This window comes from Lutra lutra, chromosome 5 (genome assembly GCF_902655055.1).
Source record: "Lutra lutra chromosome 5, mLutLut1.2, whole genome shotgun sequence".
Lineage (NCBI taxonomy): Eukaryota > Metazoa > Chordata > Mammalia > Carnivora > Mustelidae > Lutra > Lutra lutra.
The window spans coordinates 150,319,093-150,339,264 of NC_062282.1; the positions used below are offsets into that span (position 1 = coordinate 150,319,093).

Consider the following 20,172-nt stretch of genomic DNA (forward strand, 5'->3'; position numbering starts at 1 on the left):
GGGCACGATGTACACCCTACTTAAGGTGACCCCATTTGAAATAATGTTCAGGAGACACCCCCTCCCGGCTCTGCCTCGGGTACAAGAGGTTGTCCTAGCAGAAATGACTTAAGTCTGTACTCCAGTCACTGCAGGCATTACAGTCTGTCTTAAAAAAAGCCCACACAGGGATCCAAACTGCCCACACTGAGACAGAGGCGAAGGTGGAGCCACATCCTTACCAACCCAGGGACTTGGTTTGGATACGCCGCCACCAAGTGGGGAACTTGGAGCCTCCCTGGAAGGGACTGTTTACTGTCATCCTGACCACCCCCACAGCAGTAAAATTAGAAGGCATCAGGGCCTGGATTCACACAGGTCATGTCAAAAGAGCCGAGGACGAGGACACCCCCCAAAGATGGAAGCCGCAGCCAATGGACCCCGCTGACCGTGGACTAAAGCTAAGACTCCAAAGACTATGAGTTCATTGTTGCTCCTATTGTTACCTGTTTGTGTAAGAGCTTCTGAGTCACCTCATAAGACAAAAAGAGTATAAGTGGGAAATTAGATGAACAGAATTAGGAAAAATGGAAAAGGTTATACAAAGCGGTGAATGGCTAACTCATCAGCCGACTGTGTAGGAGAACATAGAACTAGCTGAAAAGTCAAGGATTTGACTAATCTCCAAAGAAAAGGGGGGACTGTAAGGGCCTGCTTAGCTAGAGGGAGTCATTTTGTGTTTATGCAGTGAACTTAGATGGACCCTGCCCCTCCCAGAGGAACTTACTTGCAAAGCCTAGATACAAGGGTGGGTCAGGCCAGGTGAAGACATCCAATCAGTGGGGTGCGCATATATCTACTAGGGTAAATTGAAATTCAATTGGCCACCCCCGTGTAACCTAGCATGACTGTGCAGTTTTCTGTGTGTTGCAGACCTAGCATGACTGTGCAGTTTTCTCTGTGTATTGCAATCTCATTGGCCACCTGTGTATAGCCAGGCTCAACTACCTCTATAAAAGTTAGTCTGTGAGGCTGGGAGGGGTCGCCTCTTTGTAAGAGACGGCCCTGACCGGTCAGTTTGATTCTCGACACTTTGTGTGAAATAAAGCTTTGCTTGACCTTCACTTTGTATCAGTCTCACTCCTTTGATTACGGACCCTAACAGTGAATTTATAGATATTTGATTGCTTTAAACTTGAAATAATTGCCTATTTTTCCATTTAATGTACCTAGGATGACAGCTCATGGTATACAGCTGGCATAACTTTTTCATAAATGACCTCACGGCCAAATAAAGAAATTTCGAGAACAGCACTAACAACTGGTTAAAAAATTACCAATTGACAGCAATTACTAGAACACAGGATGAAGAGAACAGATTTTTATTTCTATTTTTAAATGAGATCCATGCACAGAGTTGACATCAGGTCAGGAAAAGGACAAACCCCAGAAACAGAGAGGTAGTTTGCAACTTTTTTAAAAAAATCTTTTATTTGGTCCTTTTCTCTAAAAGTGTATAATTCAATCACATCTTTTATATGCTATTAAATGTTTGTTGTTAAAAAAAAATTATTACCAACTTAGAAGTTTCTTTTTAATGAGAAATCCAGTGCACACCTCCCCTCACCCAGATGTTTATGACAACCACATATGGTGTCTCATGTACACTGCTGTAGAAAGAGAATTATTTTACAAATGCCCAAAGTCCATGTCTCCAGTTGTGAATTTTTCATTTCGGGTTATTTTCAAGAGGGCCTGGCAGGCATGAACACTTTCTACTTTCCTCGTTACCTATTACATAGTCAAGGCTTGTCCTTGGAATCTGGTATCTGGTGAGGCCTACATTATGGAAAGGTTTTTCCTATCCATTACTTTTGTGATACCACTCTTCTGTATTTTGATGAGCTTTGGTTTAAGGCTTTCACACATGCAAATCTACTCCCTAGGGGTTCTCTTCGATATGAATTTTATAATGATTAGTAAGAGATGACCTGTGGTTGAAAAGTTTCCCACAGGTAGTACATTCATAGGGTTTCTCTCCAGTATGAATTCTCTGATGGGCAATACGTGATGAGCTCTGTCTGAAAGTTTTCCCACATGTATTACATTTAAAGGGCTTCTCTCCAGTATGAATTCTCCGATGCTGAATAAGAGCGGAACTTTGGCCAAAAGAGATCCCACATTCCTCACATCGGTATGGTTTCTCTCCTGTGTGGATTCTCTGATGGTTGCTAAGGGATGAGTTACACCTGAATGTTTTCCCACACTCGTTGCATTTGTAGGGTCTTTCTCCGGTATGCATCCTCTGATGCTGAATGAGAGCTGAACTCTGTCGGAAGGCTTTCCCACACACTTTGCATTTACACGGTTTCTCACCAGTGTGAATTCTTTCATGGATGATAAGCGTCGAGTGGGAACTTAAGGCTTTACCACACTCATTACAGTTATAAAACTTCTCACCGGTATGAATTATCCGGTGTCTGTTAAGTCGTGAAATAGAAGTAAAACCTTTTCCACATTCATTACATCGATAGGGCTTTTCTCCAGTGTGAATTCTTTCGTGCTGGATAAGAGATGCACTCTGACTGAAGGCTCTCCCACATTCACTGCACTTAAAAGGTTTCTCTCCCGTGTGAATCCTCTGATGATAACGAAGGGATGAGCTCGACTTAAAGGTGTTGCCGCATTCATTACATAAGTAGGACTTCTTTCTGAGGTGAATTCTCTGACATCCGGGAAGGGATGTGCTGGCTGCCTTCCTACCTGGATTGTATCTATGGGGATTTTCTCCAGCGTGGATTTTTTGATGTATAAAAAGGCCAGACCTTCTGCTGAAGGATTTACCACATTCTTTACATCGATAGGATTTCTCCACAGTGTGGGTTCTTAGGTGTTTGTAAAGGGATGTACTCAGAGTGAAGGCTTTCCCACATTCTTTACATACATAGGGCTTCTCTCCAGTATGAGTTATTTGATGCTGAATGAGAGCTGAACTTTGGTTAAAGGCTTTTGAACATTCTTTGCATTTAAATAATTTCTCTCCACTATGGTTTTTCTCATGTTTGCGAAGGGATGAAGTGTTAATGAAGGTTTTTTCGCATATGCTACATTTATAGCGTTTCTCTGTGGTGTTGATTTTTGGTTGATTAAGCAAATATGGATTCTGTTTGAAGCTGTTTGCTTGTATTTCACATTTTGGTGGTGTTTTTTCTCTGGGAACCATCTGCTGCCTAACAAGGACCGACTTTGGGCTGATCTTTTGGCCAAAATCATTATTTCTATGGCTTCTTTCTACAATGAGGATTTTTTTATGGCTGCCTGCAACTGCCTGAATACTTTCTTTTTTCTCCTGCTTTTTCTCTAATCTCTCTTCATAAATGCAGGGTTTTTCTGATTTAAAGTCCCAGGGTCCATTTCTTCTGGATCTTCTCATTATCAGCTCCTGAAAAGAAGAATCTTGTGTCTGAGTTGACTTCGTGGTTTTGTGACTGCTGTTCCATCCTGGAGGGGGAAAAAAAAACTAAAGCTGTTTCATGTGATACGGTATTTAGCTACATGGACTAAACATAGAGAATAAGTAAGTATTGATGCTATTTATTTATTTGTCAGAGAGAGAGAGAGAAAGAGCACGCACGCATAAGCATGGGGAGTGGCAGGCAGAGGGAGAAACAGGGAGCCCAATGTGGGACTCGATCCCAGGACCCCGGGATCATGGCCTGAGCTGAAGCCAGAACCTTAATAACCAACTGAGCCACCCAGGCATCCTAAGTATTGATGTTATTTAAATATGGTTTTTATCTGGTCAGCTATAAGAGGAAAACATAAAAGATTTAAGCAAGAGAGAAAGAATCAACGGGAACTGAAGTACTAGGGTGGAGAAAAGATTAGAACAAGCCCATTTAAAGAAGGTGAGCGTCAGAGCAAAAAGGGGATCATAAATTGGGAGAGCAGTCTGGGATCAGTCCAAAGCCATCCTGGACTCTGAAATTATTTTCATGATATTTCTCTTCATTGTGTGTAATCTTCCTAATCTGTAAAGTCTTCCCCACCTTCCCTCACGCCCAATTCCTTAGTATCCTTCAAATTCAATTCAAATGGAGTCCCTTCTTGAGTCTGAGTTTCTATAGTCCATTCCCCTTATTATAGCACTTAACCACAATATTTAAAATACGTGTTACGTGGCACCTGGGTGGCTCAGTGAGTTAAGCCTCTGCCTTCAGCTCAGGTCATGGTCTCAGGGTCCTGGGATCAAGCCCCGAATCGGGCTCTCTGCTCAGCAGGGAGCCTGCTTCCCTTCCTCTCTCTCTCTGCCTGCCTCTCTGCCTACTTGTGATCTCTGTCAAATAAATAAAATCTTAAAATAAAATACGTGTTACATACCTTTGTATTATATAATTACATTCCTACCTACATCTAAATGTATTAGATTTTCCTTTTCTACCGTAAATGTTTTTTGCAAGCAGATTATAGCATGCCCTATTCACAGATCCTCTTGTCATCACCTGAATTAGACACAAAATGTTTTGTTAATAATTTCCCTTAATTACTTAGATACTCCTAATTTGAACAATGTCAAGTAAGTCTCAATTCCTTATTTCTCTCTCTCTCTCACACACACACGCGCGCACACACACACACACACGACTGAAACACCCGAGGCTGCCTTCCAGGACCCGACATTACATGAGTGATGGGAGATCACCATATGGGTGATTACAGTCGCGGCAGTTCAAAGAGGAACGAGTTATGGAGCTAACCTAGAGGTGCTGCAGGTAGTCATGAAGCCAAAAGGTGCAAGCCGGGAATGGCGGCCTTGCTCATGCATCAAGCAAAAGAAACTATCCAGCAGTGTGGAAAAGAGTTGAAGATAAATGAGATGGGCATAAATATAAAAAGGTAAAAAAGGGCTAGCATGACAGAGTGGTAGAAAACACAACTGAACTCAGTCATTGGGAGAGGATGCAACATATCAGCTATTACGTTTTGCCAGGGGAATGCCTGTGTGTGACATTTCCTCCTGCGCTGGAGAGAACCATTTAAAGGGCTCCCCTGCATCTCACTGTGGTGGAGATTCCTGTCGGATGTTCCCTTTCTCTCCTGTGTACGAATTTTCTCTGCTTGGTCAACATACTGTATTCTGCTTTCTCTTTCCTACCAGCTTTACTTCTCAGTCTCCTTCCTCAGTAACTTTTTCTTTTCCCTCTAAAATCTGGAATTTCCCCCTCCACTCTGTACACCCTCCTTGGATCATTTTACATGCACTCATGTCTTTATGATTTTTTAAGATTTTTAAAAAATTTATTCATTTGAGAGACAGCACATGAATGAGAGCACGAGCTGGGGGGAGGGGCAGAAAGAAAGGGAGAACCGGACTCCCTGATAAGTGAGGTGACCGATCCCAGAACCCCGGGATCATGACCTGAGCCAAAGGCAGACACTTGACCAACTGAGCCACCCAGGTGCCCCAGTGTCTTTAATATTTAGGAAAGGAAAGAAGAGTGTTTTTTTTACTTTCTGCCCAACACCCTCCTTGTTCCTTCCCCAACCAAGTCTTGCTAACAGGTACAGCTTTAAATCAGCAATCGTACCATTTTATAAAATGTGAGCCCGAAGTAGGCCTGCAGGGCTAACAGGATCCAAAGCTGCGCATACAACAGGTCATTCCCAGCTCCTCCCCTGAGAGAGGAAGCACTTCATAGGCGGCCATGGAGAGTTTCAATAGACACCAGGTGACAGGGGCGAAATGATGTGCGCTGTGCAGTCGGAGCGGCCAAGGGAAAACGAGAGGATATACAGAAATGTTTGTATGTGCACAGAAGAGCTACTCCTTCTCCACATCCGCTCTTGCTCAGTATCTCACACCAGCTCCCCTCCTCCTGCTCAGCACCCCCTAGGCCCCCTTCTGGCTCCTGTCGTCAGCCACCCTTGCTAAGGCAGCCATGACCACCAGGTGGCGGAGACAAAATGCTCTGCGGTTCCCACCGGACCAACCTGTTGGCAGCAGCTCACAGTGACCCCTCGTTTGCCTTGAGTGGCCCTTTTCCTAGGGTTCAGTGCCCCCCTGCTTTGCTCCACATTCCTCTCCCTTCCCACCAGCCTCAGCCTCCTCTGTGCACTCCTGTTCCTCTGCGTGACCTTCAATCCTGGGGGTGGGGGGTTTAGTCCTTGGATCCCAATTCCTTTGCTCTGTACTCTTCCCACAGGCCAGCTTTGATTCCAAACATATATGCGAGGCAACACTTCTCTCCACACCAGCCCACTGAAAATAGCAGCTTAGATGTCTTGACAACTCCTCAGATTCAACACGCGTAAATGTAACTGAATTTGTGATCACTCCTTACAAACCCGTATAACCAAACCCTTGTCTCTAGAATAGCATGAGTTCTGAATCAGAACTCTAAGAGGCGTCCTAAATACCTCTCCCTCAGCCCTCAGCTAATCAATTTTTTTTTAAAGATTTTATTTATTTATTTGAAAGAGAGGCAGTGAGAGAGTGCATGAGCGAGGAGAAGGTCAGAGGGAGAAGCAGACTCCCCGTGGAGCTGGGAGCCCCATGCGGGACTCGATCCCGGAACTCCGGGATCATGACCCGAGCCGAAAGCAGTTGTCCAACCAACTGAGCCACCCAGGCGTCCCAGCTAATCAATTTCTAAGACTTGTTTATTCCGCCATCTAAATGAGTCACAAACTCCTCTGCTTCTCTCCACCTCTGCTGCTCCTATGCCCATTATAAGCCTTGACTTATAAGCCCACAGACCTCCTAATTTTTCCTTCTGCAGGACACCCACTTCTCTTCCCTGTGGGCCCATTTCTCTCTACTTGGCCACAAGATGCCAGAGTTCCTCGAGATCGAGCCCTAGGCTTTTTCTTGCTCTTATGGTATTCTGGACCCACTCTACAGGCTAACTCAAACTCACCCATTACTCTGGACTGACCAGGGTCTCCCACATTCACATTTCGCAACCAGTCTGTATTTTGAGGGGAAAGACTCCAAATCTAACCAGAGACTTGACCTCTCCCCTGGGATAAGTGGGTCAACCAAAGACAACTTAATTCACCCAAAACCCAATTTCTACCAACTCCCAAATTTGACCTCCTTGTGGTGTATCTAAATGAATGAGATCTCTGTCCAACCCAGTACCACAAACCAAGCCCCCTTGATAATGCACCTCCTTTATCTTCATATTAAATCCATCTCTAAGCCCAGCTTTTCTTATCTCCCGAGTATCTCCAAGACAGTTCACTTCTTTCCATCTCCATCACCACCAAACTAGCCAAGTCATTCATGCCCTCATTAACTAAAAGTCTACTCTGACCAGGCACTGTTTTAGTACTGGGGAAATGGGAACACATCAGACAACCCAGAGATGAGAGAGATAATGAATGAATATATATGATCATGCAGGGACAAGCATCCTGAGGGAAAATAAAGTAGGGGGAGGGTACAGAGAATGCGGAAGACAGAGGGCCATGTTTTGGATGAGCTGAATCTGTTCGAGAAAGTACCATCTGAGCAGAAACCTGGGCTACTCAAGGAAAGGTCACACGGGCTCGCCGGTGTCAGGAAGAATAATCAGGGGAGGGAAAGGCAAGTGTGGGGGTCCTGAGGTGAGAATAGGGCTGGCCTGCTGGATTAGAGTGATTAGAGTCCTTGAATGAAGGGATGAGCGGAAGGAGATGAAGAGGGAGACAGGGCCAGACGACGGAGACTCTGGAGGCCACGCTGGGGACTCTGGATTGTGCTCCGTGTGACTGGGGAGCAATCATACAGAGCACAGTTGTGTAGGAGAGTGAGATGACCTGATAAACCTCTTTTTTTTTTTTTTTTTAAGACTTACTTATTTGTCAGAGAGAGAGAAAGCACAAGCGGGGGACCGGCAGGCAGAGGGAGAAGCAGGCTCCCCACTGAGGAGGGAGCCCGATGCGGGGCTCGATCCCAGGACCCTGGGATCATGACCTGAGCCAAAGGCAGATGTTTAACCAACTGAGCCACCCAGGTGCCCCAGATTTACCTTTTAATAGAGCATTCTTGTAGCTATGGGAACAGAGGGAGGGAGGTGCAGGGCCAGCAAGGGTACTGCTGGGGAGAGGGGGCTAGGGGGCAGGGGAAAAGGACAAGACTGACCAAACACAGTAGAAGTACCTATGAGTACCCACTCTCCGCTTTCACCTCCTCAGAGATTCCTTCTTTAAACCCCCGCCTGCTGGGTCCCTGGGCTGCTAAGGGCAGCACCTTTGTGCGAGTTAGAAAAAGAGGCCCCACCCTCTGTGTGGGGCAGCCCCCAGGGATCCCTCCGCTGACCACGCAGCATGGATTCAGTCCCCCCACCAGGCTTCTTGTGCTGAGATGACAAAGGAAGAGAAAATGACAGGAAAGAAAAGCACATTTTCACTGGAAGATAATGGTTTACCCAGATCATCCCCGCATTTTTAAATTTTAGATTTCAGGACTATTTCCGCATTTGGGCATAGAGCTAACTCATAATGTAGCGGCTGGTTTACAACTCTTCCCGCAAAGCCCCCCGACTCCCCTGCAGGTGTGCTCCCTTCTCAGCAAGAGACTCAGAGGAGAGGCACACCCCTCCTGCCAGCGCCTTCCACCTCTCACTTCAAACATCCCCCCATGACCCTTTTTCTGTTTTTCCTATTTGCGAATAGTTTTGAAATTTAAAAATAAAAATAAAAAAAGAAACTCAGAGGCCGCTAGAGGTGCTAGGAGTCCACGCATGAGCACAGGCTTTTCGGTCACCGGCTAGGGGAGGGGCAGATTTCAGGTCTGGTCCAGAGTTAACACCTGAGCTACTTCCAGAACGTCCCTCACCTGCGCTCACGGGGAAGTGACCTGCACTCCAGAGGGAAGCTGTTCCAAGGCCCCATTAGTCCGGGCAGATGGAGACCCGCCAGGGGTGCTGGATGGACAGACACACGCAGGCACTCCCGGGGCACCCCGGGATGACTACCATCTCTGTGGAAGGAGAGGAGGTGCATCCTGTCTAGGGACGTGCACATACCGGTCAGCTGCGCTGTCCTTCCTTCCTCCCGGCACCTCCCGGCCCGTGGTCCACCCTCAGGACATGTCCCCAACGCCGAGGAGGAGGCTGCTGAGGACTCCAGCCCTGCTGCCTGGGGGCCCAGGGCCTCTCAGCACAGCTCCAGACTCCAGTCACACTTTTACTCCCCAGAACCCACCGATGACTCGCTTCACTCAGAGAGATGCGTTCCTGGATGGGAGGCTCCCGAGGCGTGGGGAAAGGGACGGAGCCTTCCTTCTCTTCCTCAGATCTTTCCTGCCAGACTTGGCCCAGAGGCCGCCCTGCCGAGCCTCGGCTGATTCACGGACTCCTGCCTGCACTTGATGGCGGCCTCTACCCACTTCCCAGACCTTGTGTTTTCTCCCAAACCAGAGTAAGATAGACATACAGACACGGCTGGTTCCCACAGCAGAAACCTCAGAGTATGGTGGGAAGAAGGCTCCCTTGGCCTGGGGGCTTGGGGAGGGAGAGCGCCCGGCCTGCAGCTCCTATGCGGGGCCCACGGAATGAGAGGCCATCACTGACGCATCTGGACCCGACAAAAGCGGGGAGCAGCCCTCACTTCCATGCCAACAGGCCCCCCACGGCCTGCAGGCTGCTCTCAGCAGTGTACACCTGGGGCCATGGTCAGGCTACTTCCCAGTCCCCAGGCTCCTGGTCTGGCTCTCAGACAAGACCAGATCCTGTGTTCAGGCTCCCCTCCCTGAGAGGGATCTGGTCCCCGAGGCGCTCTCCCGGCTCCCGGCAGCACCCACTGGCTTCCTTTCTCTGGACTCAGGCAGCCCTTTCCTGTGGCTGGACTCGGCTCCACATCCTCGGATCCCACCTCCTCGGGAAGCCTCTGCCCACACCACCCCTTCCGCTGCGCACGCTCACACACTCTGCAGCCATTGTATGGGGTCATTCTTTCCTAACCCACCTTGTAAATGGTGAGGTTTCCTGGGATTCTGTCCTCTGCTCTGTGCCCTCACCTGGTTAGCTCAAGGTGTCAGATGCCACCATTGTGCTGAGGGCTCCCTGACCTCCCTTCCAAGCTACCAGAGACCTCATACAGCTGTTGACCAGCATCTCTCCCCGAGCATTCCACTCGCTCCTCAGTGAGACCCATCCTATAGCAAACTCACCCTACACCCTTAACAAGGCGACCCCCTTCCTCCCACTGGACCCCAGTGCCCGTGCCTTTGTCCCACCCTAGAAACATCTCGCCTACCTTACTGCAAGTGTCTCCGGGAAGATTCCCCATCAGCTTTTCCCTCACTTTCAATCTATCGCCCACCATGCTCCAAAGTGACCATTCTTTTTTTTTTTTTTTTTTTTTTTATTTGAGAGACAGAGATCACAAGGCAGAGAGGCAGGCAGAGAGAGAGGGGAAAGCAGGCTCCCCGCTGAGGAGAGAGCCCGATGCGGGGCTCGATCCCAGGACCCTGGGATCATGACCTGAGCCGAAGGCAGAGGCTTTAACCCACTGAGCCACCCAGGCGCCCCCAAAGTGACCATTCTTATTCAACTCAAATTACATAAGGATTTCATCAATCTACTCTTTACAAAATACTAAGATTACATATAACTAAAGACCTCTTTCGTCCTGCCCCTTCTCAATCCCATTCCATGTGGAGGTCCTGGCACCAGCTCAGGTGTGTCCCCCCCCAGCCTCTGTCTGTACTTCCGCACACATTACAAACACACACATAGCCACGTCATCGCCCTTCAGCATCAACAGTGACACAGCAGTAGCTGCCCCCCGCCCCCAGCCAGCTTTGTCCACACCAGCTGCTCTTGTCTCTGACAGTGGCCCTCAATGCCAGAATAGGGGCTTGCTCCAGAGGACATTAACACAGTTTCACATTTAAGCCAATTTTCCTAAAATACCCAGAACTCCAGTCTTCTGCTAAAAATCTTTCATTTCCATGGGACGGTCCCATGCTGGAGACTCTTGTCAAAGCCCAGTGTAATGCGGCTTTGCTAGCTTTCTGACCCCTTTCCTTCCTCGGCTCTTTCTCTCCTATACCCTGAGCCTTGGTCAGATGGATTCTCTGCCATTCCTTAAATGCACTGTTCACTGACTGAATCCCTGGGTGCAGCCCTCCTGTGAAAACAGGAACGACTAAGAAAAGCTCCCGAGAGATTCATTTGGTAAGTGATTACCAGAGAGTAAAAGGAAGCTCATGTCTGGGGCCTAAGCGTCCCCTCTCCACCGCTTCTGGAAGACAGAGGCCCTGGAGAAAGCTTCCCAATCGACATCTCCGAGCCGCACCGTCCACTTACCCCCCAGACTGCTGCCCGCACCCACCCACCGCCTCTCGGTCCCACCCACTCACCTAGAGAGGGGCCTCCAGGACTTTCTTTCTCTACCTTCCAGGGATCTTCTCCTTGCTGCAACAGGGAGATCACTCTTGGTTTGGAAAACAGGAGTCCTGCTCAGAGACAAGAAAAAAGAAAAGAGAAATGTAAGACTTGGTTTTCTTTTGACTCAAAGACGCATCATGGATCTGAGTGGAAAACGCACGGGATGGTACAAAGAGCTCCGGTGGGGTGCTCCAGCCGTGCCCCCGTGACGTGAGGGCATGTGTGAGGGGAAAGGCAAGGGGCCTGTAGGTTGTGGCTGTGTGGGAAGTAGCTGTAGGTTAGAGAGGCTGGATACACAGGCACCTCTAGTTACTGGAGTACCCACGGCTTTCCACGGAAGAGGGAACATGTTAGATTTACAGACTAAATGTTTGTAAACAGGTACCCATACCAAGTGCCCTGTTTAAAATGAGAAAGCACCATCTGACTCCCTTTCAAAGATGGATTATACACATTTGTCAGGCTGGAAGGGAGAGTTGGGAAAGGCTGGCGGCAGGGTAATGAAGACGGTTGAGGGATGCTTTCTGCTGTGAGCTGAGCAAACAAATCACAGAAAATCACAGCAGGAAATGTTGCCTGAACTATGAGGGAATTTCCAACACACAAGTATGTCAAATGTCAATGTGTGGGACAAATCCATGCCTATAGTGGGAAAGAAACTTTAAATATTTATTTAGAATGTGCACAACCCCAAGGCCAAATTCAGCTGAAAGTTCCTGATGCCCCACAGCTTTTATGCAGGGAAGCAGGTGCTGACTTATGCTACTGTCTGACTTTTTCATCTACAGGGAAAATTCCCTTACCCAGTGAGACCAGGTTACTGTAGTTCTCCAGCATCACTTCCTGGTACACATTTCTCTGCGAAGGACCCAGCTTCCTCCACTCATCCCGTGTAAAGAGCACAGCCACATCCTCGAAGGTCACCGACACCTGTAATGACAAGCCATCCCAGCTCACCCAGGACCTCCCATCGCACAGGGTAAAAGTGGTGGCAGGGGAGGTGCTGGGGAGGATGGGCTGCCATGAAGCTTCGGGTGTTATTCTGGTTTCTGAAGGTTTCAGGTCATTTGTTTAGTGGACATCAGCCAGTGACAACTAAACAGCATGAAGTCTTACCCAGGCCTTGTATTTACTACCATAAGGAGATGTGGGCAGGAAGTAAGACCGTTGGTAAGAGTATTAGAATTAGAAAAACCTTTGGTAGGTGTGTTAATTAGAAAAATCTTTCTGATGACAATTTGACAATACATATTTAAAGCTTTAAAATGTGCATATTTTGGGGCACCTGGGTGGCTCATTGGGTTAAGCCTCTGCCTTCAGCTCAGGTCATGATCTCAGGATCCTGCAATGGAGCCCTGCATGGGGCTCTCTGCTCAGCAGGGAGCCTGTCCCCTGCCCCTGCCTGCTGCTCTGCCTACTTGTGATCTCTCGCTCTGTCAAATAAATAAGTAAAATCTTTTTTTTTTAATTTATTTATTTTATTTTTAAGATTTTTTTTTTTTTTTTAAATTTGACAGACAGATCACAAGTAGTCAGAGAGGCAGGCAGAGAGAGATAGGAGGAGGCAGGCTCCCCGCTGAGCAGAGAGCCCGATGCGGGACTCGATCCCAGGACCCTGAGATCATGACCTGAGCCGAAGGCAGAGGCTTTAACCACTGAGCCATCCAGGCGCCCCAATAAGTAAAATCTTAAAAAAAAAAAAAAAAAAAAGTTCATATCTTTTATCAGTTACTATATTTGTATCATAACAAATAGTGCACAAAAGCGCACATTCAAGGGAATTTATGATAGTGTTAGTGATCAGAAAACAACGAAAATGGAAAACAATGTAAAATCACTGATGCAGGCTAGGTTAGCTAGCTTAAGGCACTCTCTGTGTGCTTATGGAATTAAAATAGCTATCATTTAGGGGTGCCTGGGTGACTCAGTGGGTTAAGCCTCTGCCTTTGGCTCGGGTGATGATCTCAGGGTCCTGGGATCAAACCCCACATCGGGCTCTCTGCTTGGCGGGGAGCCTGCTTCCTCCTCTCTCTCTGCCTGCCCCTCTGCCTACTTGTGATCTCTCGATCTCTTTCAAATAAACAAAAATAAAATCTTATAAAAAATAGCTATCATTTATTGAATGCTTTCTTTGGAACAACTACTGTTTCTAGAGGTTTTTACTAACTGTTACTGTAAATATGTATCTTTACAACAATCCTATAAAATAGGTACTATTACTGCCCCCATTTTACATAAGAAGAAACAAAGAGAAATCAGTCCAGGTCAAACAGCTGGTGTACCAGAGACCCCATATATAGGAGGCCCTGTGCATCTCCAGTCTCCTTTACTTCTGACCCCAGACATGTGGGTTTTTCACATACCAAGTGGTTGTGTGACACCAGCTAGGTGTCCTACAACTGACCTCAATTCTCATGCCATTGACCTGGAGAGATGGTCAGATCCCAAAGGTTAAGGGCTCAGTCCCACAGGACCGCCCCAACTTCAGATGCCAATTTCAAGTCCAAACTGTTACCTATGCTTCCGACCAACTGGCTATGAGTTGGGGAGGTTTCTACAACCCCTACCCTCAGGTTTAATTAACTTGCTAAAGTGGTAAATGCAGGAAAAGTACCACAATGCAGGAAAGCATTTACTTACTAGGTTACTGGTTAATTACAGAAGGAGAGATTGCAGGGACAGCCAGATGGAAGCAATGCATAGGGCAGGCTATGTGGGAAGGGGTGTGGAGCTTCTATGCCCTTTTGGGATGCACCACTTTCCCCATCTACAAGTGTTCACCAACCCAGAAGCTCTCTGAACCCTTGTTTTGGGGTTTTTTTCCATGACTTCATGACACAAGCACAATGGATTAAATCACTGCCCCAGTGTGGGCATGACTGGCCCTTGGGTTGTGGGGGAGAGGGCCCAAAAGGTCCAACCCCTCTAATCCAGATAGGTTCTCCTGCCAACCAGCTCAGATCCTTAGGGATTTTCTAAAAGTCACCTCATTCATATCAAATCCGGCTTGGTTGAAATGGATTGTTATGAATAGCAACACACACACATTTCACCTTTAATGCTCTTAAGTTTCTTCAAGAACAAAACCCCAATATTACGAATCACTTAGCTTCCAAAACCCTCATAATTTCCTCTGTGCTGGGAACAGCGGTGAAAACCAAATATGTATTTCCTATTATAAATCACAGTGTTGCAGCTGGTCAGGGGTAGAGGTAGAATTTCAGTATGGAGGAGGCCCAAGGCTCCATTCGTAACCACTTGGCAAAACTGCCTCTCAATGCCTACCTCATGGCGTTAAGAAACAAATGAGATCATCTATACGATGGAGACAGGTAGCGGTGACAGCTGTGCAATGATGTGAAGGTACTTAATGCCACTGAGTTCAACACCCCGAAATGGTTAAAGCGGTTACGTCATGCTTATTTTATCACCGGAGAAAAGTTAAAATGGTAAAATAAATGTGTATGTATGTGAATATTAATACACATATAAATAAAAAACAAAGATAAATAAATATGAGTCTGATGGACATATACCAAAGCGGGGTACAGTGACTATCTCTAGATACTGGGATAAGAGAGATTTCACTTTCTTCTTTATGTAGATTTTTTTTTTTTTAAATATTTTATTTATTTGACAGACAGAGATCACAAGTAGGCAGAGAGGCAGGCAGAGAGAGAGGGGAAGCAGGCTCCCTGCTGAACAGAGAGCCCGATGCGGGGCTCAATCCCAGGACCCTGGGATCGTGACCCAAGCCAAAGGCAGAGGCTTAACCCACTGAGACACCCAGGCGCCCTCGTAGATATTTTTTATGCTCTGAATTTCTTTTCTTTTTAAAAAAGATTTTACTTATTTATTTGACACAGAGAGAGGCTGTAAGAGAGGGAACAGAAGCAGAGTGAGTGGGAGAGGGAGAAGCAGGCCTCATGCCAAGCAGGGAGCCCTATGTGGGGCTTGATCCCAGGACCCTGGGATCATGACCTGAGCCAAAGACAGATGCTTAACGACTGAGCCACCCAGGTGCCCCGATGCTCTGAATTTTAAACATGAGCAGGTCATACATGTATAACAAAGTAAATTACTCGCACATGAGGGGAATCCAAGAAATAATCTTAGCCCTCAAAATAACATAATTCAACTGGCAGACAAGGTAAACATGAAATAATTTGATCAATGAAAGAAAAATGTGTAGGTGGACAGGACCATATACCATCTCCCAGTTCAATCCGCACTTTATTTTATTATAAAGATTTTATTTATTTATTTGACAGAAAGAGAGGAAGAGTGCAAGTCTGGGGGGCAGCAGGGAGACAGAGAAGCAGGCTCCCACTGAGCAGGACTCTGGGATCATGACCTGAGCTAAAGGCAGACTCTTAACACACTGAGTCATCCAGGCGCCCGTCAATCCTCATTTTAGAGATAAAGACCAGAAGGTTCAGGACGGTCATGATACCCGGGCCACATACCTTATCAGTGTCAAAGGAAGGACAATAATTAAAGTCTTCTGTTAAGCCAGCACTTGGTATATTCTCTCTCTGGTCTTAAACGCCCATCACTGGGCTGCAGGGATGGAGAAGATTCTGGGCAAGAGAGCAATGTGGCTATGTGGGAACAGGAAGGGAAAGCTTTACAAATATGCACTGGCCAGTCCCAGCCTGAAGATCAACCACCACCGTGTTTCAAGGGCCTCAAGACAACACGACAGCGGAAAAGAGCTCTGGGAACACGGGGGCTGGGGCTGCCCTGGGTTCCAAAAGAGGCACCAGGGGAATGGCTGCGCAGTGCTGAGCCTGGACCCAGAGGCCAGACACACTGGGGTTTGAATTCAGGTTACGACGTCTCTGAGCCTCAGTTTGCTAGTGTGAAACATGGGGATGATCATTGCTGTGCTGGCATGAGAGTGAGAACAAAGGCCACACCCTCAGGCAGACACCAGCAACATTAACTGTGACTGTCAGATGCAGATGATCAGTGAAAGGACAAGTCCCAGCAACACGGTCCAGCAGGTCCCATCTGTTGGCATGAGTGGTATCAGCACTTCAGTAACACCATCTGGATCCCATGACCACCCCTTGTTGGGCGTCTGCTAGTGCCCAGCCCTGATCCAAACACTTCCCATGCACTGATTCACGTGACCCTCTCACCTGCCCCATGAGGTTGGCATGTTTGTTATTCCCATTGTCCAGGCGAGGAAATGGGCACATCTGTCCAGGGCCCACAAACAGTAACCAAGGAGATGGGTTCAAGCCCAGCAGTCTGGCTTCAAGCCCCGCTTCCTACCCACCGGAGACCTTGCCTCTCCACTCCTGATATCCTATACACCCCTCCCTGCTCCCTCCTGGGGAGTCTTCTCTCTGCCCTTGGAGTCCAGAGATCTCTCCAGCTGTGTCCCCTCCAATACGGCTATTCCTTGTTCAGGCACTGGCTCACCTGGACTGGGTCCCTCTCCTGTTTCCAACAATGGAAGGATGAAAATAGCAGGTCCAGAACAGTTTTCAAGAGAGCACAGAACAAGGAACATAATCCACATAGAGGGAGAAAAAAGGGACAATGATGCGTTGGAGTAGCCTAGGGAGGGTATCCTAAAGAAAAAACCAAGGGTAGGGAGGGAGACCAGGGCGAGCCAAGGAAGCAGGGCCAGAAAGGAGCTGCCAAGTGTGTGTGTGTGTGTGTGTGTGTGCATGTGTTCTGTCCACGTGGCATCTGACCTGTCAAGTTAGTAACCATACACTGAATTGAGATTAATGAATAAAAAGAAGTGTCTGTCAGGAAAAGAAAAGGGAAACATTAGGCAGGGAGGAGGCAAACATTCCCTACAGAATCCACCCTCCCCCTGGGTGGATCGACTCTTGAAGGAGGAAAGGGCTTGGGCTCCAGGTCCTGCAGAAGACTGCATACAGCGGAGCACTTCAGTTTGAGAAGTTAAAAAAAAAAAAAAAAATCTGTTTCTAAGACCAAAGATGTCAATGAACTCACTCGAGACGTTGCTTCCCTCGGTCCAATAGCCATATCTTCTTTCTGGGCTCTTCCCTGAGGATGGGTGGAGTCTCCAGAAGGCAGATCTGAAAGAGGAAAAAGGGAGCCAGGACGGAGAAGCCCCTTCTGCTTTCCACCCCTGAGAATCACCAGCTCTGAAATCCTTCCACCACCTGAGACTGAGGCCACGTGCCCTCGGAGAGGGAAGTCAGAAGGAGCTGGAGCTGGACAGGCCCAGAGACAAGGGCCAGCCCACAGTGGGCTGGGGCCCAACTCTTCCCCCTCTGGCTCAGAGAAAAAAGACTAGGACTCCAGCTTCAGTAGCAGCAACAACAACTCACTGAACCTGCCCCAGGGGCCAGGCGCGGCTCACATCTTTCAGTCCCACAGCATAGCTGCCATTGTCCCACGCCTATTTTACAGATCAGGAAACTGAGGGCAGAGTGGGAGCCACTTGCTCCAGTGCACACAGCCAGTGAGGTGCACCGGATCTGTACCGCGCGCCTCCACAGCACCGCTCTAACCTCACTGCCCGCAGGGGACAACTCTCCACCTCAGCTGCACCCGCCCCCAACTCCTCCCCCTCCTGTCAAGGAATCTCCTTCCAGGTTTTTAGAGAAAAGTGCTTGGGAAAAGGACGACAGCAGTTTCCGACGGCGGCCGGAGGGCTGCCGGCTGGAGAAGCAGTCACAGAGACCGAAAACTTGGGTTCCAGTCCAGATTCCAACGTGGGGGGGTGGGGAGCCGGCAACTCACTTCTATCGGAAAACACATCTCTGCGCCTGCCGCCCGGGAAGGCAGTGGCGCCGGGGATGGGTGGAAACACAGTTCCTCACGTTCACTGGCAGCCGGGAGCAAATCCAAACGCCGGCAGGGCCCGTCAGGTAGCGCGCCGGGCACCAGTCCGGAGGGAGTAGGAGTGTGACCAGGGCCTGGGCCGGTGGGGACAGGTGCCCGACCTGCCGCGGTCAGCGGCGCGTCGGCGAGACGGCTCGTGCGGGCCAGGCGGGCACATCGGTGGTGCCGGCCCTTGACCCCCCTGCCTGCGCCCACAAAGCCCCCACTCGCGCCTCTCGGGCCTGTGCCCCGCGCCCCGGCGCCGCATCCTCCCGAGGCCCCGGTCCTCCGTCCGTCCCGCATTCGGCCGACCTTCCGCAGCTCACCTCTCTCAGGCCTCGGGGTTCCGGGGACTGCGCCTCCCCGGCCGTGCTCCTCTGGCGGAGGCTCCGGGACTGCCCCAGTGAACAGCAGCCTGGGGTCGCGAGTCCTCCCCGGGCAATGCCCGGGCCGACTTCAAGTCCCCGAACCGCCCGCTCCGGCAGCAGTAGACCGGCGTCCCGCGCAGGTCCGGGGAGGCGGGACGGCCAGCAGGGGAGGACGGCCGCAAAGCCTCTGGTGAATGTAGTCCACGCGGGAACCAAGCATTCTGGGAACTGTAGTTCCCAGCTGTAGCCTGAGAGGCGGGGCCTTGGCGCGCCTGTCGGGTGCCCAGCTCCCCCTTCCGGGCTCGGCGTCACACCCTTTGGGCTACCTAGCGCGTGTTTCCAGGTTCCTCAGGAAGGAGGTGGAGGTTTGCTGAGGACGGTGTGTCATTTAGCTGTGCATTTTCTTTCTTTCTTTTTTTTTTTTTAAAGATTTTATTTATTTATTTGACAGAGAGAGATCACAAGCAGGCAGAGAGGCAGGCAGAGAGACAGGAGCGAAGCAGCTCCCTGCTGAGCAGAGAGAAGCCCGATGCGGGACTCGATCCCAGACGCCGAGATCATGACCTGAGCCGAATGGCCAGCGGCCCAACCCACTGAGCCAACCAGGCGCCCATTAGCTGTGCATTTTCATAAGTGACCAATAAGGCAAGTAGACTACTAGCGGCGAGAACAAACCTATTCTCCTCCAGTGATTGAATCAAAGTGTATCAAGCACCTGCTCTGTTCCAAACACTATTATAGTGGTTGAAAGTATGTCAGTGACACTAAACAAAATTCATTGCTCTTGGTTAACTCTTTGTTTTGTTTTTGTTTGGTCAGGGGCCGGTAGAGAGAAGACAATAAGCCACGAATGTAATCAGAGTTTAGAAGGTTAAGTGTTAGGGGAAAAAGTGAAAGAGCATGTTCGGAAGTATTTAGGGTAGATATGGAGGCAGTTTATAGCAAGAAATAGGGTCACAGATCCCCAACCCCGTGTTAGTATGGCAGGAAACGAAATCTTGCTAAGATAAAGTATCCTTCCATGAATTTTTGTTCAAGTGTTTTGGCTATCATCAACCCATATGAATAGTTATCATTATGCCAACTTGTAAATAAAAATGCTGAGGTTTTGGATTCATTGAATCTACAAATTACTTAGAATTGATAGCTTCACAATACTGATTCTTATAATCCTTACTATCGTACTGTCACTGTACACAAAGGATCTGCCCCTTGTCACAGGCATCAGGCAATTAACCAGCCTGAATCTCTTGGTTGGAGCAAAATTACCTGGTGGCAAGCTAGGGGATGGGGAGGTAATTGTCAAAGCATTGTCTCCCCATGGGGTAGTGCAAGAATCTTTTATTCCGGGTGCTAGGGGGCAGGGATAAGGAGCTGGATACATTGGGGAACTTACACATATTTTGTTAGGCACTTTGCAAATACCTAGCTTGTCAATAGCTTGTCAACATGCTAGTGGATACATTGTATGTTTTTAAAAAATGCCCCAAACTCTGCCTATAGGATATCTCAGTATTATAATGAGCTAAATATAATTTCAGGCCAACTCAGGGCTTCTGCACAAGTCCTCAGCTCCAAACTGTTTCATGCAAGGCTGTTATATCCGTGGGACACCTGGCCATATGTCTCCTTGG

General features: G+C 48.5%; 1 protein-coding gene across 1 annotated transcript; it reads right to left on the minus strand.

The window, feature by feature from the left end:
- Positions 1 to 1,345: 1,345 nt before the first annotated feature.
- Positions 1,346 to 18,700, minus strand: LOC125100526 (zinc finger protein 354A). Its single transcript, XM_047730754.1, has 5 exons — positions 18,497 to 18,700; positions 17,334 to 17,419; positions 12,161 to 12,287; positions 11,330 to 11,425; positions 1,346 to 3,480 (listed from the first exon to the last, which is right to left on the minus strand). The coding sequence occupies exons 2-5, from the start codon at positions 17,364 to 17,366 to the stop codon at positions 1,922 to 1,924; spliced, it is 1,815 nt and encodes a 604-aa protein (XP_047586710.1). The 5' UTR covers positions 17,367 to 17,419; positions 18,497 to 18,700; the 3' UTR covers positions 1,346 to 1,921.
- Positions 18,701 to 20,172: the final 1,472 nt, after the last annotated feature.

What these genes read in the sequence shown, in the direction of transcription:
- LOC125100526 (XM_047730754.1), bottom strand. Translation starts at nt 17,366, where the DNA reads ATGGCTATTGGACCGAGGGAAGCAACGTCTCGA. An exon ending in CGAGGGAAGCAACGTCTCGA is followed by an intron (nt 12,288 to 17,333) that starts GTGAGTTCATTG and finishes TTGTCATTACAG; the next exon opens with GTGTCGGTGACCTTCGAGGA. An exon ending in TCCTGGAGGCCCCTCTCTAG is followed by an intron (nt 3,481 to 11,329) that starts GTGAGTGGGTGG and finishes TTCCCCCTCCAG; the next exon opens with GATGGAACAGCAGTCACAAA.